Source organism: Eubalaena glacialis, chromosome 9 (genome assembly GCF_028564815.1).
Source record: "Eubalaena glacialis isolate mEubGla1 chromosome 9, mEubGla1.1.hap2.+ XY, whole genome shotgun sequence".
In the NCBI taxonomy this organism is placed as follows: domain Eukaryota; kingdom Metazoa; phylum Chordata; class Mammalia; order Artiodactyla; family Balaenidae; genus Eubalaena; species Eubalaena glacialis.
In genome coordinates, this window is record NC_083724.1 from 47,807,512 (window position 1) to 47,826,470 (window position 18,959).

General features: G+C 37.5%; 1 protein-coding gene and 1 long non-coding RNA gene across 3 annotated transcripts in view; one reads left to right on the forward strand and one right to left on the reverse strand.

The window, feature by feature from the left end:
- Window positions 1-18,959, reverse strand: part of LOC133097903 (uncharacterized) — a 174,209-nt gene that overhangs the window by 71,794 nt on the left and 83,456 nt on the right. The gene's annotated exons all lie outside the window — the stretch shown is intronic.
- The window catches only part of ALDH1A1 (aldehyde dehydrogenase 1 family member A1), a 55,043-nt gene continuing 40,326 nt past the window's right edge, over window positions 4,243-18,959 (forward strand). Inside the window, exon 1 of the mRNA XM_061201186.1 lies at window positions 4,243-4,380. Coding sequence (XP_061057169.1) covers window positions 4,315-4,380 — 66 coding nt within the window. The 5' untranslated portion in view covers window positions 4,243-4,314. The remainder of the gene's footprint in view (window positions 4,381-18,959) is intronic.

Consider the following 18,959-nt stretch of genomic DNA (forward strand, 5'->3'; position numbering starts at 1 on the left):
GCACAACTACTGAAGCCTGCGCGCCTAGAGCCTGTGCTCTGCAACAAGAGAAGCCACCTCAGTGAGAAGCCCGCGCACTGCAATGAATAGTAGCCCCCGCTCTCCACAACTAGAGAAAGCCTGTACGCAGCAATGAAGACCCAACACAGCCAAAAAAAAAATGAATAAATACAATAAATAAATTTAAAAAAAACACAGCTACATAACATAAAGAGAAGATTCAAAAAAGTTTAAAAAAAAACTACTTAAAAAAATAAATGCATAAAACATAGCTGCATAACAACATTTTAAAAAATTAATTAATTAATTAATTAAAAGAGGAAAAAATTAGTACTGACACTCATGTCTACATACACTCAGTTTTGGGCACAATCTTGTCTGCTTAGCAATAGTCAAATCTCTTTGCTCCAAAATCTTATCATTCACATGAACCTAGTAGTTCAACCGCATGATTAAATTAAATGTTATTTAAGTTGTTGATTTATTAGGAGGAAAGGGAAAGTGATTTCTATGAAAACAAAACTGAGTGTTATGCAAACACTCAATCTTGTCAAATTATTAAACACGCTGGCACAATAATAATAATCTGTGCATAAGACAATTGTAAAAAAAATTAAAAATGCATAAAAATCTCGAAGTACTCTACATTCAGATTGCTCACAGATGTCTTTAATGTCTTTAAAATTCTTTCTGCACTCTGAGGAAACAAAAACAATGTGAACATTATTTATGCAAGGTTATTTCAAACTCTAGCAGCAGACCCAGTTCTAAGAAATGGTTTTGGCCCATGAAGTTTAGCAAAACCTATTTAAAGTGAAATAATTGTCTTATAGAGGATTTAATCTACTATTTCTTTTAGTGACCCTACTGATTAGTTAGTGTCCTCATTGTATCAGGTAAGAGGGACATCTGCCATCCTAGTAACACAGGACAAAGAGAAAGCAATGATAGGATATGTGAGGAGCAGGGGAAATCAGAGGTAAAAAAATATCGCCAATTGGAAAAGATTGTCAGATGAACAGAAATTAGCCCACAAACACATATGTTCACATACTCGAATTCTCTTTCCACCTCCATTTTTAATAGCAACTTGCCAACTGAGCACATATTCTCTTATCACATACAAGATCCACTTTTTCCAAATTATTAAAACCCAAATAGGCACATAAGCCCATGTGGTGTCTGTTGAAATTGCAGTGATCAAAAGCAAAGGGATATATCCATTGCTGGGTTAACCGCCTGGCAGACTCACCCAGTCATGCTGAAGGTGACAATGAAGTGTCGGGGATGGCAGATGTCACTGAGCAAAAGAAGTTCAACAAATTGATCCTGGATTTTGAAATCAGAAAATGTGAAAATCAGCTATGTTTTATTTTACCATACAATTAAGTTTGTTAAATATAAATGGTCTTTATTTCAATTACTCATGTGGGTGGGAGAAGGTTAGGCTCCATTAGCTTTTCAGTGACTAAGGCTTGAATGGCGTTTTAGAGAGATTCCCTATAAAATGAGACAGCAGTTTCAGCAATGGTTGAAGACCTGGTCTATATATTTCTTGGTATAATGACAGCTTTCACAAAGGACTGGAAGAAGTCAGATTCAAAATAAAAATAAATTATGCTCCTCTCCCCATCCCCCCACTGCCGTGTGTGTGTGTGTGTGTGTGTGTGTGTGTGTGTGTAACTTAGCTTGTCCCTAAGAAAGAAAGGAAGATTAAACATCCTTCATCTATTAATCCCAAATTCAAGTTCCAGCCCCTCCTCTGCTGCATAATCCTGGCAAAATATACAAATATATATTGTATATAAAAATATACACGCTTGGGTCCAGTCTTGAAGTGGGGCTTCTTGGGCCCTGTGTTCTCACCAAAGCCACTTTGTAAGGGAGGAAAGTGATCTCCTAGGCCTTTTACCCATGCAACCACTCCTAAGAATATACTATTCTACAAGACAAATTCTAGGGGCAGGATGATACTTACTTCAGAAATAGAGATCTCAGGCCCTGTGGTTTCTGGACAGAAGAGATCTGCCCTTCAAGTAAGATTAAGGTTGGAGAGTTCCTGATACTCTAATCGCAATGCTTTACTCATAGAAGATACTTGGTAAATATTTGTTAAAATTTAATGTGCAGGTGTGGTAACCTGTTTCCAAAGCTGTTCCTTTTACCTACATTCAGTAATATCTGACATAAAGGGACCTGTTCTTATGTAATGATTCAATAGAATATGATTAAGGATGAGCATAAAATACTGAGATGACACACGAAGTGTGTTATGAAGCTTTGAGCTTTCACTGCCTGGACAAGTGTTTGACTCCACAAACACCTGCAAAGCTGAGAGAAGAAGAAAGTAGCAAGACACAGCTGTCTGGGCCTGGCCAGAGCAACACTCTGCAAGTTATGTAACAGCTATTGAGTAATAGTGTATTTAATTCGAAACACATTCTTAAGAGAGAAAACAATTAGATTTTCCAAAAAGAATGAAATTGAGAGTGAGAGAAAGAGCGGGAGAGAGAGACAAAAATGATGAAATAGCACAGAAGTTTCTATCTGGTCTTCAAGAGTGAAGCACAGGGAAGGCAAGGACCTTGGGGATGGTTCTCTTAGAATCTAGGGGCCTGCCTATGAGTCAAATCTGGCCTGCCTCCTGTTTTTGTAAATAGAATTGTATTGCAAAACACCCTACACCCCTTAATGTATTGACTGCCTGTAGTTTGTTTCATGCAGGGTTGAGTAAATTACAACAGAAACTATCTGGCCTAGAAAGTGGAAAACATTATCTCTTTACAGAAAAAGTTTGCTGACCCCCATCTTAGGTGAATAAAAGGCTAAGCTTGAGTGCCTGTGAGGAGTGACTACTCACTTAGAGAACCAAAACAGCCGATTCTCAAGCCCATCTGGGAATTCTCTTATGGAGAGGAGGGCAAGGAGAATAAATTGGAATAAGAGCCAGGGTTTTAGTGTCCGACTGGCCTGAAATGAAATTCAGGCCAGTGAAATTCTTGTACCTATTAGATTTGTGTTCATAAGCAAGCTACTTACTCTATGTCAGTAAAATGGGAAACCCAGTGAGGAAGGAAAGAGAAAGTAAGGCTTCTGCACCTGATTTGGAGTAACTACTCAATAAGCCTTAGCTTCCCTACCTAAATCTCATATTTGAGGGAGCTGGCATTTTTCACTGGAAAAAATAATTGCTGTTCTTAATTCTTAGTAATCAGTTAAGAGCATCCAAAGTTTTCCATCCTGTTCTGACTGTAGCTTTTGCTAGAGTTTCAATAAAATAAATGATTGTACTTAAAATGGGAGTAGTACAGTTAAAAATTGTCCTTTTTGAATGTTCCCAACTTGAAATATTAATTTCATTTTAAGAACTTGTATTACTTGGGAGTCCTGTTTAAATTCACTCTTGGTACAATTGCCTGCATCAATGATTGATAAATACCAGCCAACTTCCAAAACCAGAGGTTACTTTCATTTTAAACAAGTTTTAGCAGACGATATTGCCATATTGCTATTGTGGTGACTGTGTGACAGCACAGTCCGAGTTCTCTAAAAAAACCCTGCTAACTTTTCTGTTCCCATATATAAAAGATAATTTAGATAAAGGTAATTTAAATAAAGATAAAGATAATTTAAATAAAGATAATTTAGAGCTCCTGAAATCCTAGTAGTTCTACTTACCAAGCACTGAAAATACATTTGATTGGTATGATTTTGTATAAGCTGACTTGGGGTAGGGTCTCTATAGAGGGCCTTTCTTCCACAAACAGCACCCTGCTTTTCTGGGACATGGACTGATTCTCTGACTGCACTGTCCTAAAGACACCTGGCCAGGGTCCTCGACTCACCAGCCTCTGCTGAGAACAAGTGCCCTTTGAGAATATTTTTCAATCCTTGAATTCTCTGATTCCAAGTCTGTCAGAGAACAGAAAGTTTCACAGCAGCATAAAAAGCATGAAAAGCCAAAAAAATAATAACTGGCCTTAGTGGCCAGAGCAGCTGTGCTTCGTACCCTTATCACAGGTTTCGGCTTTGTAAATTAATTCGTCTGCAAATAGTGCCCTCTCTCCAGATGCAGCTTCAATGCTGTAGCACTGGTTTCTTAAGGATTTAAGTTTAAAGTCAAGGGCTTCCTGCCCTAGGTGTTACAAATAAGTAGTGTCATTTTCTTTTTGCTCCCAGTTTGTTCATCCAATCATATCCCAGTATGCAAATAAACCTTAGCCCATGCAGATAAAAAGGAACAAATAAAGCCAAGTGCTCTATCAGAACCAAATCGCTGAGCCTGTCACCTGTGTTCCAGGAGCTGAACCAGAAATGTCGTCCTCAGCCATGCCAGATGTACCTGTCCCACTCACCAATTTGAAGTTTCAATATACTAAGGTTAGTACAGCTTCTATTTGCTGCTTTGCCTCAGTTTTATAAAAACTACGTTTATTTAAAGCATAAAAGGTCAATTTAAGTAAACTTGTGTAAAGAGCCTTTTGCAAATATAAAAATAAAAGGCTTGCAAAATGCCGGTCTGGGTGTAGTGTCTTGATCAAATAATGAATTCTAAATCGTATCAGGCAACTTTTCATAAATTTATTTCTTGAAATATTTCTGAGTGAAAGGAATTCTCTTCGTTGTAAAAGGTTCTTGTGCCAGGATTCAGGGGACTTTACTAAGCAGTTCTATTAACTTTCAGCAGAGCCTAGCATGTGTGATAAGAGAGGCAAATACTTACTAGAGAAACTTACTGGAGACAGACAAACAAATGGGAATGTTTTTTTAAAAAGGAAAAAAAAAGAGAGAGAGAGAAACAGCATAGTGAAGTAACATGATTTTTATATATGTCAAATGAGTGTCAAAATCGAAAGACCTCAGTCTGATAATTGGATGAAGAAAACTCCAGTTACAAAAAAATTCATGGGACTTGTATTATTTAGCATATTTGGGGAAAGAAAGCATTCTTATTTATTTCTTCAGCCAAATTCGCTGCCATTGGAGCCAGTATGTAATTGTTAGCTGATAAATATTTACAGAAACAAGAGAAGGAGCCAGACCCAGATTTAAAAATCCACAGCTAGGGAGAAGGAGGAAATGGATCCTATTTGAGTCGATCAAGACTATCTCTGAACTTTGCCTGTTTCACACTGTTACATTCCTGCTTTCTAGTCAGAGCCTAGAACTCCCAGAAAAACAAATAAAACAAACAAAACCGATCTAACCAAAATCATTTAAAAAGTGAGCTTTGTGGTGTGATGCAGAAAGGAAGGTAAGAAAGGAACTATTCCCACTCAGGGAGAGAGCCATTTTCCTGTCTGAATTAACCAATGAAAAACCAAGAGCATTATACGTTAATGATAAAGTCCTGCTATTATTAAATTGTTTCCTTACTTGCGACCATGGATGCTTTTGAAATCCTAAAGTCTGTTACATTTTCATTTTCATAAGCACAACAAATGAGGAAGTTGTTCAGCTGACTGCCTATTTTCCATAGGAAAGTGTCTGTAGAGATCAGATTGTTCCTTTAACATGGTTGACCAACAGCTACAAAGTGTGTTAAAGTATTATTTTCACAAGGTTTTATTAAAAGGGAAAATATTTTTTGTCGGTTTGATTTTATTCCAAATGGGAATATGAAAAATGCAATGAGACTATACCCTCCAAAAATTTTGCACTTGGCAAAGTTATGCCCAAAAGATAACAAGACTCCAGTTTTGCCAACTTTCTTACTCTGTCATTCACAAGAAATTTCAATCCAAAGTAAGTACATTTAAAAATGCATTCATTTCATAAAGATCAAAACCACTGGCAATGATTGAATTATACCCTTACTATTATAGGAGTCTTTTTTTTTCTATACTACCTGGGAAGATATTTTGGTAGTCTGCATGTCACTTTTTTTGAAAATTTGGTTTGCAGAAGTTTGCAGTCTTCCTTATATGTGAGTCTCCAGGGACATCTAGTATGAAATATTCTTTCTACTGAATTAAGCTTCATTTAGTAGTTATTAATTAAACATGTGAGAAACAGTAGTAGACAAATGAGATGGTCCTTAAAATCTAACATACAAACACAGATCTAGTGATTCTTTAACACATAGAGATGATTTTAAGATTAAAGTCTCCTGTTCACTTAAAAGTCATTACACAAGAACACCCTCTAGGGAAACTAACTGACCTTCGTGTTCAAAAGGAGGCAAGATTCCAAGAGCAGGGATTTACTCTTGCATATAAGAACTTTTCTGGGTAAAAATGCCCAGTGCGAGTCAGTGAATTTTGATTGCTCACACATCTTCTCTACAAATCTGTTCTGCTCAGATACCATTTTATTGTCTGATTTATTGGTTACAGCATTTTCACACTTGGGAGGACACCAGTTATGTATGTAATTAAATCTAAATGGGTGAGCTTTTTCAAATGCCTTTGCATTTTCTTTTTACTGTGCCTCACTGAAGAATTGTATTGGATTTGCACTTGCAAGAGGAGTTGGAAAATGATGGTTATTAACTAAGTTTCCTGGTTGCAAACCAAATAAGCAAGGATTTTATAGTGTCTGAGAAATTACCTTCTATAGCTAGCCCCTAAACTCTATTATTTTTCTCCCACTGTTTTAGTGTCCGTCTTTATTATCGCTAGAATATATTGGTCGTTGGGGCAAGGCGGAGGGAAGAGACAAGCAAAACTGAGTAACCAAAAACTATTACAACTCTGGTAGAAGAACTACACGCCCTCTCAAGCTTGAGACTGCCTCTCATCCAAACAAAAGACATCGTTGTCTCTTATGACTTATTTTCTAGTACAGTCGGTTTAATTTTTTAAGGTGCATAAAACAGAGATCAGAGTTTAAGAAATACTTTCTAAAATGATACCAAAGCTTTTAGACCTTAAAACCTCAATAACATCATTATAAATGCACATAAACTCAGATTTCATCTCTATTCTCATTTTCCCCCTTTCCAATTCTAAACAAACCCTACATCTGCCAACTCATCTGTTTTGCTGAGCTTTTCAATGATGAGGTTCTTCAGAAATTACATGATCTTTGGGCAAACTACATTACCTCTCTCTGCCTTGGTTTCCTTACGTGGAAAATAGGAATTCCTAAGGTGGAAGAAAGCATTAAATGAGTTTAATGCATTTAAAGCACTTGAAATAGTGCTTGGCACATGGGAAGTGATCGATTATCATTAGCTATCTTAGTCCTATTTATATTTCTGAATTCCTTCCAACTTTCCAGAGCCTTCTTTTACTCAGCCTTTCCTAGACCTGTTTCCCACAAGTGTCCCTCTCATCTCATTCTCTTTTCCAAGGCTTTCTGTCACTCTTTCTTGCACAGTCATGCCCCACCTGACAGGACCGCATTGGAGCGAAGTTCCAGGGGTTGATCTGGGATTTCAGGGATCAAGAACTTTCTCTTACAGGATTTGGTAAATTTGTTTTCCAGTCTCCCTTCACAACACTGTTTTCTACCTTAAAAGACAAATAGAAAATTCAAGAAGAAAGCTTTCTCAGACAGGATTCAAACCCCAAAATATTTAACTTGACTCTTAAATGTAACTCATTGAATAATGATTTATTCATGCTAGAAAAGATCTTCATCAGCTAATGACATTTCACCGCCCCCCCCACCCCCGTAACACACAGGAAATATCATAGTTAAGTTTCATTGTGTTTACTCTGTGCCAGTGACTGTTTAAGTCCTTTACAATGATTTTATTTACTCCTTACAATGACCCTACGAGGACGTTACTATTCCTGTTTTGTAGATGAGGACACTGAAGAACAGAGTGGCTAAGTAACTTGGCTTAAGTTACACAGCTAGTAAACGACAAAGCTAGACTTGGAATGCTGGCAGTCTCAGCCCTCACACCAACAAGTGACTTGTCTAAGACCAATATCACTACTTTGGGACATGGCGCTGCTGACATCCTATTCTATCTTTATTCTGTCTTTCATTCGTCTATTCCTGATTACTGGAGGGGACATGCCCATGAGCCTTTCCAGCTGTTGCTCCGCTGTTCCCAGGCCAACAGGAGGAAGTTTGCCACCAACTTAGAAAAAGAGGAGAACAATAAGAAAGGTTGGAAATAAACAGACTCTCTGCTTTGATTGAAAAGGCGGCCTTTGGGCTGGGAGAGACCATGATGCAGAGGACTTTGACATAGGTGTGCAATTTCTACATGAACTGCATTTCTTCAACCCATAGGGAATAATACATTTTGGTTAGAGGAGGAGATATTTTCCTAGATTTCTGGTATTATTGTTTAACCCATGTGGGTTAAAGATATATTTTTGATAAAGAAGAGTTATGAATCATTGAATACTATGTGCTAGGCACAATTTAAAGTGTTTTTTTTTCCCCCTACCATTATCTCCTTTTAAATTCTTACAACAAACAAATTCAGGCCACATGCAGTTCCAAATACTCCACTCTCTTCACTCATTTCTCCCTTTTTTTCCCTTCCTCTCTCCCATTTTACCTCCCTTTATTTAACAAATCATTGAATGACTGTTCTGTGCTAGGTCTTATGATATAAGAAAGCTAGTATGATTCTTGCCTCATGGAGCTTATATTCCTGCAGGGTGTGGGGTGGGAAGGAAGGAAGCAAGTAAGTAAATACTTTAATCACAAATTGTGGTAAATGCTAAAAAGAAGAAAACAAAGCTGAGACAATATGAGGGGAAGAGGTTACTTTGGATGAGGTATCAGGGAAGGCCTCTTTAAGAAGGGGACAGTTAAGGGGAACCTGAGGGATGCAGAGCATAAGGTGGCCATGGAAAGTGGGGAAACAAAGATCCAGAGGTAATAACACGTGCAGGGACGTCTGCGGACAAGAGTTTGGTATATTCAAAGAACTATCAAAAGGCAAACATAGCCGGAATAAAGTGAGGAAGAGAGAGCACGAATGAGATAAGACTTGAGATGGAGGCTCCAGCCAGACTGCCTGATGGATTTCATTTGAGGGAAACCACTGAGGGGTGCTTAAAACAGGACAGGACTTATGTTGAAGACAAAGACGATTGTGCCATGGCACTGCTTTCATTTGGGAAATCTTTTTAAGTCCCCTCTGACTGAAGCAATATTTTGTTTGCTTTTGGCTTGGAAGCAGTTGAACAAATAGCTGGATGGCTGCAAGGTGCAGTGGCTTAACAAGATAAACCCGACTTCAATTTCTAGCTCTTCTACTTATTTAATGATATGACCTTGGCCAAGCTTCTAATCTCCCTGAGTTTCAGTTCCCTTGTCTGTAAATTGGGAACAATAATGACTACCTTGGAAAGTGGCTGTGAGAATTAAGTGAGGTAATTTGTGGAAAGTGCCCAGCACTTATTAGTTCCTTGGTCCAGGCTCTCTTTAACCCTCTCCTTCCCAAGATGACTCCTAGAATTCTAAAAATTTTCAGTTGCCAATGTACGTGGAACAAATACTTGCACTGCTTGTCAAAGTTCAAAACTACTTTCATCTGCTGGTCTCATTTGAAGTTCATAATTAACCACCGGGAAGGAGCTGGGAAGATGTTACTTGTGACCCATTTTAGAGCTGAGGGACCTGAGCTCGGCTTAAGTGACTTGCCCAAGGTCACACAGCTTTTAAGAAGCAAAGACAGAATGAACTGGATTCTGAATCTTATTTCAGATATGATTCTTTTCCACATGATTTCATATTTTTCCTAAATACTAAAAATAGTAGTATTTGAATCTCACTGGATCGTCTCTAACAAGTGCTTTTGCACCTGTTATTTAATTTGTATCATTCATTCCTTACTCCGATAGAGAGAATGGAAATTTGGATGATAAGAGAAGAGAGATGATTTGGACACGAGATCCCTAAACACGTGGACTAATAGAAAGAAGATACTCTAGAGCAGTATATCTCAAATTTGATTGTGTAAGTGCCTCACTTAGAGACCATGTTGAAATGCAGATTCTGATGCTGTAGGTATGAGGTGAGGTATGGAATTCTGCACCTCTAACAGACTTATAGGTTTTGCTGATGCTACTCAAAGCATGGTCCATTGACCAGCAGCAACTGTCTAAAAGTTTTGGGTCAGCCTTATAACTTACCTACAGTGATCACCATCTAATTACTTACGGGCTTGACTTCCTATTTCTCCCAGAAACTCACTCGCACCCAGCCAGGTCAGAAGCACTTACTTTCTCTTTCAGTGCCTGAGTCCAGCAGGAACTATATCATGGCCACAAACCAGTGATGAAACCAACTATTGATTTTGATCCTGGGAGATAAACATTCTCTAAGAATGCAATATTTTAGCTCATCTCTGAAGACAGTGTCTTGGCAAATTGTTTTGTTCTCTGGCACCTGCCTGGCTTCAAGAAAACCTAATCAACAAAATCCTAAAGTAAGCAGCACATACCCTAAAAGAGGGTGTTATTCCCATTTCACGAGGACTCTCAGGACTACAAGTGGTCACATGATTTCTTTAAACTTCACCTAATGGATTTGTCATTAACTACTTGTCAGACCAAGGGGGCGGGGTGAGAAAAACTCTTGAAGAGTATGAGAAACAACTCATTTGAAGAGCAACCCAAAGCTAGATTAGTGCCTCTGAAATGGCATGGGTAATCTATGGGATGATATAATCCTGATCAGCAAAAAAGAACCCTCATGGGAATACAGGCATTGATAAAATGGCCATAAACCTGTCTCAGAGTAGCAATTAGATGGCTTGCGGGGGCGGGGGGTGGTGGTGGTGGTGGTGGTGGTGGTTTGCATTTTCATAATGCTATTATAATTGTGGTCAAACGCATTACACATTTACCAGATTTAAGTGGCAACATAGAGCCATGTTCCAGAGAACAGGAGCAATAATTGCTTCATAATTAAACATTTAATGAAGAGCCACTGCTAATCTACAAATCAGAAAAGTAAATATTTGTGTAAACTGGATTTCATCACACTGATTTATTTGGAGTATACACACGTGCATATGTATGTGTGTGTGTGTGTGTGTCTGTCAAAAGTTCCCACAAACACTGGCGTTGCTTGCAAGGTATGTAAAGTGTTGCTAATATTGGATTTCTGATGTTATAATATCTCTACCTGATGCCTTTATTGTAATGTTGGAATTGTTAATGTATATTTCTTGGCTGGGGGTCTGCACAAACAGCACAGTTCTTAAAATTTTGCCTGAACCGCTACCTGCCTCACCCAGATCCCATTAACTATTTCCACTGCTCTCCCAATACTTTTTCAGAAGTCAGAGGAATGCAAATATCAAACAACTGAATTATGCTCTCCATCTGGCACTTTCTTCGGAAGGAAGGAAGCTTATATGTGAGCAATTATCTTACTGGGTCTTGATAATTGTTAAATATTAAATACATACAGAACTTCTAGTGCTTCTGCATCTTACCTCTTTGATATAGGGTATATATGATGTATGGAAATTATCGACGAGTGTTTTTGTCATTTATGGGACAAAATGAAGTTGTGGCTCACAACAGAAATGCTTTAGCATCTTTTCTTTTCCCCTAATTGAATTGAAAAGGCTGAAAGGTTTTTCAAAGAACAAGAAAGAATAGAGTATACACTCATGTTACTGAACTCAGACTATAATATAAAACAGAAATGAAAGGAAAATTTTATTTCTCCTACTTTTCTTTCGGTCACCCCCTCATTTTGTTTTCATTCTTTTGACTGCAGTTAAGTATTTTCTTGCCATCTGTTATTTCCTCCTTAATTTCCTTTTAGACTTTTTTACTTTGAGTCTCAACATTTTGCTTTGCAGCCTCAGGTTTGGGTTGAAAGCAGTTGCCAGAGATCTAGCTTTGATTCTTTTAAATGTTTAACACCTGACTTTTGTTCAGTCTCTCTTACTATTGAACCCCCATCTTGTTCTTTCTCCCTGCCCCCACTCCCCACCCTCAGGGTCTTTGGTGCTTTTTAGGTTCCTAATGCTGAGAAAAGTTTACACATTTACAGCATCCGTCACTTCCTATACGTTTACAACAGTACCCATCACTTCACATGCCCGAGACCCAGGCTCTCAGGTTTGGAATTTCACACAGGTGACATAAAATGGAGAATCTCATCAAACTTCCTCACTCTTGGCATGACTTAAAAGAAATTCTTTGTACGTTGAAAATGTGAAATCTGTTAAAATCTCTCTGCCACCAAGAAAGCACTGGCTTCTCTTACGGCATCTGGAGCCGCTGGCCAGGTTGCAGTCCTACAGAGATAATGTGAATTTAGGGCTCCCCGAGTGACTGTTGGAGGGAGCCAACAGGTTCCAAAAATCTCATATCAGCAGATAAGGCTAATAGGTTTTATTTGCCTATTAGTCAAACCTAACTTGATCTAAGCCAGACATATTTTGAAGAAAGTGCTTATTTATTTAGAATTGTAGCTTTATACTAAACACACTAAGATATAATAACTTTTCCTCAGGAAAGCCTTTTTTTCCTTCAAAATTATGATTTATTGTTGGACACTAAACTACATTCAGGAAACAGCCACTTTTTTTTTTTTTAATCAAAGGTTATGTAATGCATCTCTTACAATCTGACGTATCTAAAACTGAAAGAGTAAAAATCAATTTTTAAGTTGCTTCAACATTTCCATTGATTGTTTCCCCAAATAAGAAGCACTTGAAGTTTAAGAGTATGAATAGGCATCTATAATTTCCCATCAATATTGTGAACTTTAAGTTGAGTCTACTGCACATATATATTATTCAAAAGTATCCTGAGTCCAAAATTCATAATTAGAATATAGTTAACATAATGGTTAAACAGGATCCAATAATTGTTTTGTTTTAACTTTTATAGCATGATCCTTTTCCCCCTAAACTTGCTAAAGGCAATCAGCAAATGGAAAATGAGGTTGTAACCATGATAGATCATTTCAACAGGCCTAAAATAGGTTTCATAATCATTATAATAAACATTTATTAACCTACACATCTCCATATAACCGTTTTATATAGCTATAGGAAGGATGGTTATTCAAAAACATTCAGTCACACAGTTAGCTGGAAGGCAAATATAAACCCAATAAAATTAAAACAGAAAAAAAGATGATTAAGATAGTCCCTATCAATAACTTCACAGCTCAGGGGAAACAAAAGATGGTACAATGCTTGACTCTTTCATCTCATTATCTGTGCTGAGTTTTGTTTTTACGCTGCAAGGCCGCTGTTTGGGGGAGAATGTGTATCATTCATAATTTGCAGACTATACTGCTATGTCATTCCCCTCTAAAGCCTTAAGACGTCATGCCTGGAATGTTAAAGTGGTCTCCAGGCAAATCCCCTGGACTGTTTGTGCTCCTCAAATCCATTTTGGGTACATTAAAATCAATATTCCTAAAACATCCATTTGATCCTGTCCTTCCCTTATGACATCCAGAATAGAGTCACTCAGGTATCAAGATCCACCACACACTGGCTTCATTTTCACTGTTGGAACTTATCTAAGACTTGTTTGCACTGGAACTCTCTGCCTGGGGCTGATCTCTCTACTGTGTTCCAAATACCCCAAGAGGGTTCCCTCCTTCTGCCCCTTGTTTTCCTTTTTTTCTACCAACCCTATCTTCCAGATTGCATTCTTCCAGCCCATGCTCCTCTCTTCCATGAGTTTCACTCTGCAATTTACTGACTAAAGCACTGCTTTGGTCATTGTACTCTACAATCTTTAATTCTTTACTGGTTGACCTTGACATAAATATACTCTCCTCTTAGATCATAAACCACTTGGAAGCAGGGGCCATAGCTCACTCATCTTCCATGTTTCCATATGACCTTACAGAGTATTCCTCAGGTATCTACACATTATTTGACAAACACTTTTCTGATAAAAGAAAAGTGACCATTTGGGATTGTGTGAGTGTAAGCACAAATTCACACAAAAATTAAGTTCACTGTGTTTTCCTTTATTAAAGGTTAAAACTGAATAATGCAGAGTAGTTGCTGGTAATTTGGGATCATCTACAACTGATCTCTTCAGTTGCCTGGAGGCTGACAGATAAATTTGTGTTCTTACTCTAATGCTCATTTACAAAATATTCACTGACTTTAATCTGAAAGGGGAGTTTTATGTACAGTTTAAATGCAAGAGCCTGATAATGAAAATAGATGGCACATACATATTGTAATGGTTCTTTCACCAAAAGAGATTGTATGAAGGGATTAAAGTAAGTTATAATATATTGAGAGCGTATTATTGAAAAGTTGAAACCACAAATTATCAGGGTGAGAGGACTTAGGTGGGAGCTGGAAAGCTTCACCACAGGCCTATCAAAATATAATACATTCTGTCTCTTCTTTTTATGAGAGTTTTGGTGAAATTATACTGTGGAAGGGTGGAATGCTGGGCATATCTCCGACAGGGTGAGACTTTGTGCTCTCTTAGTTTAGAGATATAAAGTTGGAGGAGGGGATACTATCTTTAGGGCAGAGAAGAGGCAGAATTAGACATCTGTGAGTGAATCTGAATCAAGTTTTGCAAGGCTGGCTCAAGAATCTAGAGCAAGTACCATGATGTCTTTAGTTTTCTGTTTATAATTTGATGAGCTGATATGTAGATAGCGAGCTTTAATTCGAAACAGAACATAATAAGTAATTTAATAGTAGGATATTAAAGTGCTATGTTAGGAAAGAGAAAAAAAGAGGTTAAATCCAATTGGACAGACTAGTGAAATCTTCATGAGGAAATGACATTTTAAAAGAGTTTGAAGTACGAGGAGAAGAAAATAGTGAAACTCCAGTCTGAGGAACAGCATGAATCAAGGTATGGAGGAGAAAAAAATCCATGGTATTTGAGACAGTAGAATGAGCCTGAAATAAAGGGTAAATTGAGGAAAGAGTGGGATAAAAGGTTAGAAAAGGACATTGGGGCCAAACCATAAGACACCTCAAATGCCATGCTCAGTAGTTTGAGAATGGAGAACCACCTAAGTGTTCTGAGGAGGGGACAAAATTTCAACTGGCCTGGCTTAGGAAGATTATGTTAATGGTAAAAATTAAATTTCAATTAGGCAGAGGTGGGGGGCAGGGAGAACAGGGAAGAGCTTTTTTATGATAGTATAAAACATAGTGATACAAAAGGATGAGTAGGGATTTTGTGTGTCATTAACAGAAGAGGGAAAGTGTGTGTGCATGTAAGAGAGAGAATGCAAGAGCAAGTTTTAGAACCTTAGTTTGAGGTGAGAGCAGCATAAAGCTAGAGATGACAGTGAGCTGGACTTGGGACACTTAGATCGAGGTGCTTCCCAGCGATCCCACGTGGGCAAAAATAAGAGGTAAAGGCTAAAGACGCATGAAAGAGAATACTCTTTAAGAGTAATTACAGGATTCCATAAAATGTGTTTTTGATAGCTAGAATGCTGATTCACTCCAAGAGACATTGAGCAAGTCAGTAGTTTTAATCTGAATTTATCTTCCTTCAAGTTGAACTAAGATGCCAATATTTTTTTTTTTTTTTGGAGGCTAAGAGGAGTTTTATGCTCTTCGTCTGTATTCCATTACCCTATCAGAGAAACAAGGATTTTCTTGATACCTCTATCTTTTTCAAACCTCCATATATGTGTCTTTGGACATCGAGTCTCTTTATCTGAACTGCTTTGCACCCCTCCCCCTTTATTTATTCACGCCCACATCTTTTTCCTGTCAGTTCCAGGCTAGCACCACAATTCTTTTGAACGCCTCCAAATACATAGGTTATTTTGGCAGGAACAGGCAAAGAAGGAGACTTATCCTTCCCCTTGTTTTTTAGCAAATCAAAATATCAGAGTGTACTCACGTGCAGAATATTATAGATCTTACCCATATGTAGCTACTGGATTCTAGGTCCCTTGATTCAATTTTAAGTTATTTATTTAAGAGTTCTTTACTGAGGTTAAGGTCACTTGAGGACTGGGATTGTGTCGCACACCTTGGACACTTTGGCTGGGAATTTTTTATTCTGAGGATAAACCAGAAAAACAGACAAACATAACTTTATTCATCACATAAGTAGTACTTCTTAATTTGGCCTCATCAAATGTTTTTATTCTATGAAAAGATGAATATCAAAGCTCTATTAATTTCCATAATGAAATGCAAACTCAGGGCTGCAAAAGTTGAAACTCAGACTTTTTAAATGATGACATACTAACACTTCTTAATATTCTTATTTTTTTATTGTGTACAGAAAACAAAATTCCATTATTTTCTAGATCCTTCTGTTTCTTTAGATGCAGGTCTCTTTCTCATAGATAGCACTAAGAAATCTAGTACCTGATTTCAAATGAGGACAAATAATTTATTAGATAATCTTTTAAAAAGGAGAATGAAACCCTTATGCCTTTAAAAAGTCGATGAAAAAATGTCACTAGCCAATTTTTTTCTAAGCAATCTTCTTTTAAAATCCTCCCTCAGGCTACTTTCAAGACAGTAAAATAAAGGATCAGAAAATAGTCACTTATGATACCAAATCACCAGTAGCCCAAAATGAACATGTTCAGAATCTGAAGTAGAAAATAGACAGTGATTCATAAAGATCAAGCCCACTCAAGCCTTCGCTCTTACCTCAAATTTATGGCTATTTCAGATAACAGCATCTTTTTCTAGATTTCCTTCTCCAGTCTGTATTTTCTATTCTTTAAATGACCTCATATCTTAATGAAATTTTAAAGTATTACCTTATTTTAGTGTGTGTATGTGTGCATGCGTGTGTGTGTATCTGTGAATGTATGTGTAAAATGTCTTAAACAGCTAAAATATTCTTGGAGGGGGCAGGTAGGTGAGGGAGGTGAGGTTGTAACATTGGCTTCACCTATGCATTCTGTAGTGCTTTAGTTTAAGTTTATAAAGAGCTTCCGAAATTTGCTGCATATTTAAATGCTTTTTTTAAAAATAGATCTTTATTGGAGTATAACTGCTTCATAATACCATGTTAGTTTCTATTGCACAAAAAAGCGAATCAGCCATATGCATACACATGTCCCCATATCCCCTCCCTCTTGAGCTTCCCTCTCATCCTCCCTATGCCACCCCTTTAGGTCATCGCAAAGCACTGAGCTGATCTCCCTGTGCTATGCTGCTGCTTCCCACCAGCCAACTATTTTACATTCGGTAGAGTATATATGTCGATGCTACTCTCACTTCACCCCAGCTTCACCCTCCCACCCCATGTCCTCAAGTCCATTCTCTATGCCTACCTCTTTATTCCTGCCCTGCAACTAAGTTCATCAGTACCATTTTTTTTTGGTTTTTTTTTAGATTCCATGTATATGTGTTAGCACATGGTATTTGTTTTTTTCTTTTTGACTAACTTCACTCTGCATGAGAGACTCTAGGTCCATCCACCTCACTACAAATAACTCAATTTTGTTTCTTGTTATGGCTGAGTAATATTCCATTGTATATATGTGCCACATCTTCTTTATCCATTCATCTGTTGATGGACATTTAGGTTGGTTCCATGTCCTGGCTATTGTAAATAGTGCTGCAATGAACATTGTGGTACATGACTCTTTTTAAATTATGGTTTTCTCAGGGTATATGCCCAGTAGTGGGATTGCTGGGTCATATGGTAATTCTATTTTTAGTTTTTTAAGGAACCTCCATACTCGTCTCCATAGTGGTTGTATCAATTTACATTCCCACCAACAGTGTAGGAGGGTTCCCTTTTCACCACACCCTTTCCAGCATTTATTGTTTCTAGCTTTTTTGATAATGGCCATTCTGACTGGCGTGAGGTGACACCTCATTGTAGTTTTGATTTGCATGTCTCTAATAATTAGTGATGTTGAGTATTTTATCATGTGCCTCTTGGCCATCTGTATCTTCCTTGGTCAAATGTCTGTTTAGGTCTTCCACCCATTTTTGGATTGGGTTGTTTGTCTTTTTGATATTGAGCTCCATGAGCTGTTTGTGTATTTTGGAGATTAATCCTTTGTCTGTTGATTCATTTGCAAATATTTTCTCCCATTCTGAGGGTTGTCTTTTTGTCTTGTTTATGGTTTCCTTTGCTGTGCAAAGGCTTTTAAGTTTAAGTCCCATTTGTTTATTTATTTTTTTTATTTCTGTCACTCTAGGAGGTGGGTCAAAAAAGATCTTGCTGTGGTTTATGTCAAAGAGTGTTTTTCCTATGTTTTCCTCTAAAAGTTTTATAGTGTCTATTTTACATTTGAGTCTTTAATCCATTTGGAGTTTATTTTTGTGTATGGTGTTAGGGAGTGTTCTAATTTCATTCTTTTACATGTAGCTGTCCAGTTTTCCCAGCACCACTTATTGAAGAGGCTGTCTTTTCTCCACTGTATGTTCTTGCCTCCTTTGTCGTAAATTAGGTGCCCATATGTGCGTGGGTTTATCTCTGGGCATTCTATCCTGTACTATTGATCTATATTTCTGTTTTTGTGCCAGTACCATACTGTCCTGATTACTGTAGCTTTGTGGTATAGTTTGAAGTCAGGGAGCATGATTCCTCCAACTCTGTTTTTCTTTCTCAAGATTGCTTTGGCTATTCGGGGTCTTTTGTGTTTCCATACGAACTGTAAGATTTTTTGTTCTAATTCTGTGGAGAATGACATTGGTAGTTTGATAGGGATTGCATTGAATCTGTAGATTGCTTTGGGTAGTATAGACATTTTCATGATGTTGATTCTTCCAATCCAAGAACATGGTATATTTCTCCATCTGTTTATGTCATCTTTGATTTCTTTCATCAGTGTTTTATAGTTTTCTGAGTACAAGTCTTTTGCCTCCTTAGGCAGGTTTATTCCTAGGTATTTTATTCTTTTTGTTGCAATGGTAAATGGGAGTGTTTACTTAATTTCTATTTCTGAGTTTTCATTGTTGGTGTATAGGAAAGCCAGAGATTTCTGTGCATTAATTTTGTATCCTACAACCTTACCAAATTCATTCATTAGTTCTAGTCGTTTTCTGGTGGCATCTTTAGGATTTTCTATGTATAGAAAATCATGTCACCTGCAAACAGTGACAATTTTACTTCTTCTTTTCCAATTTGTATTCC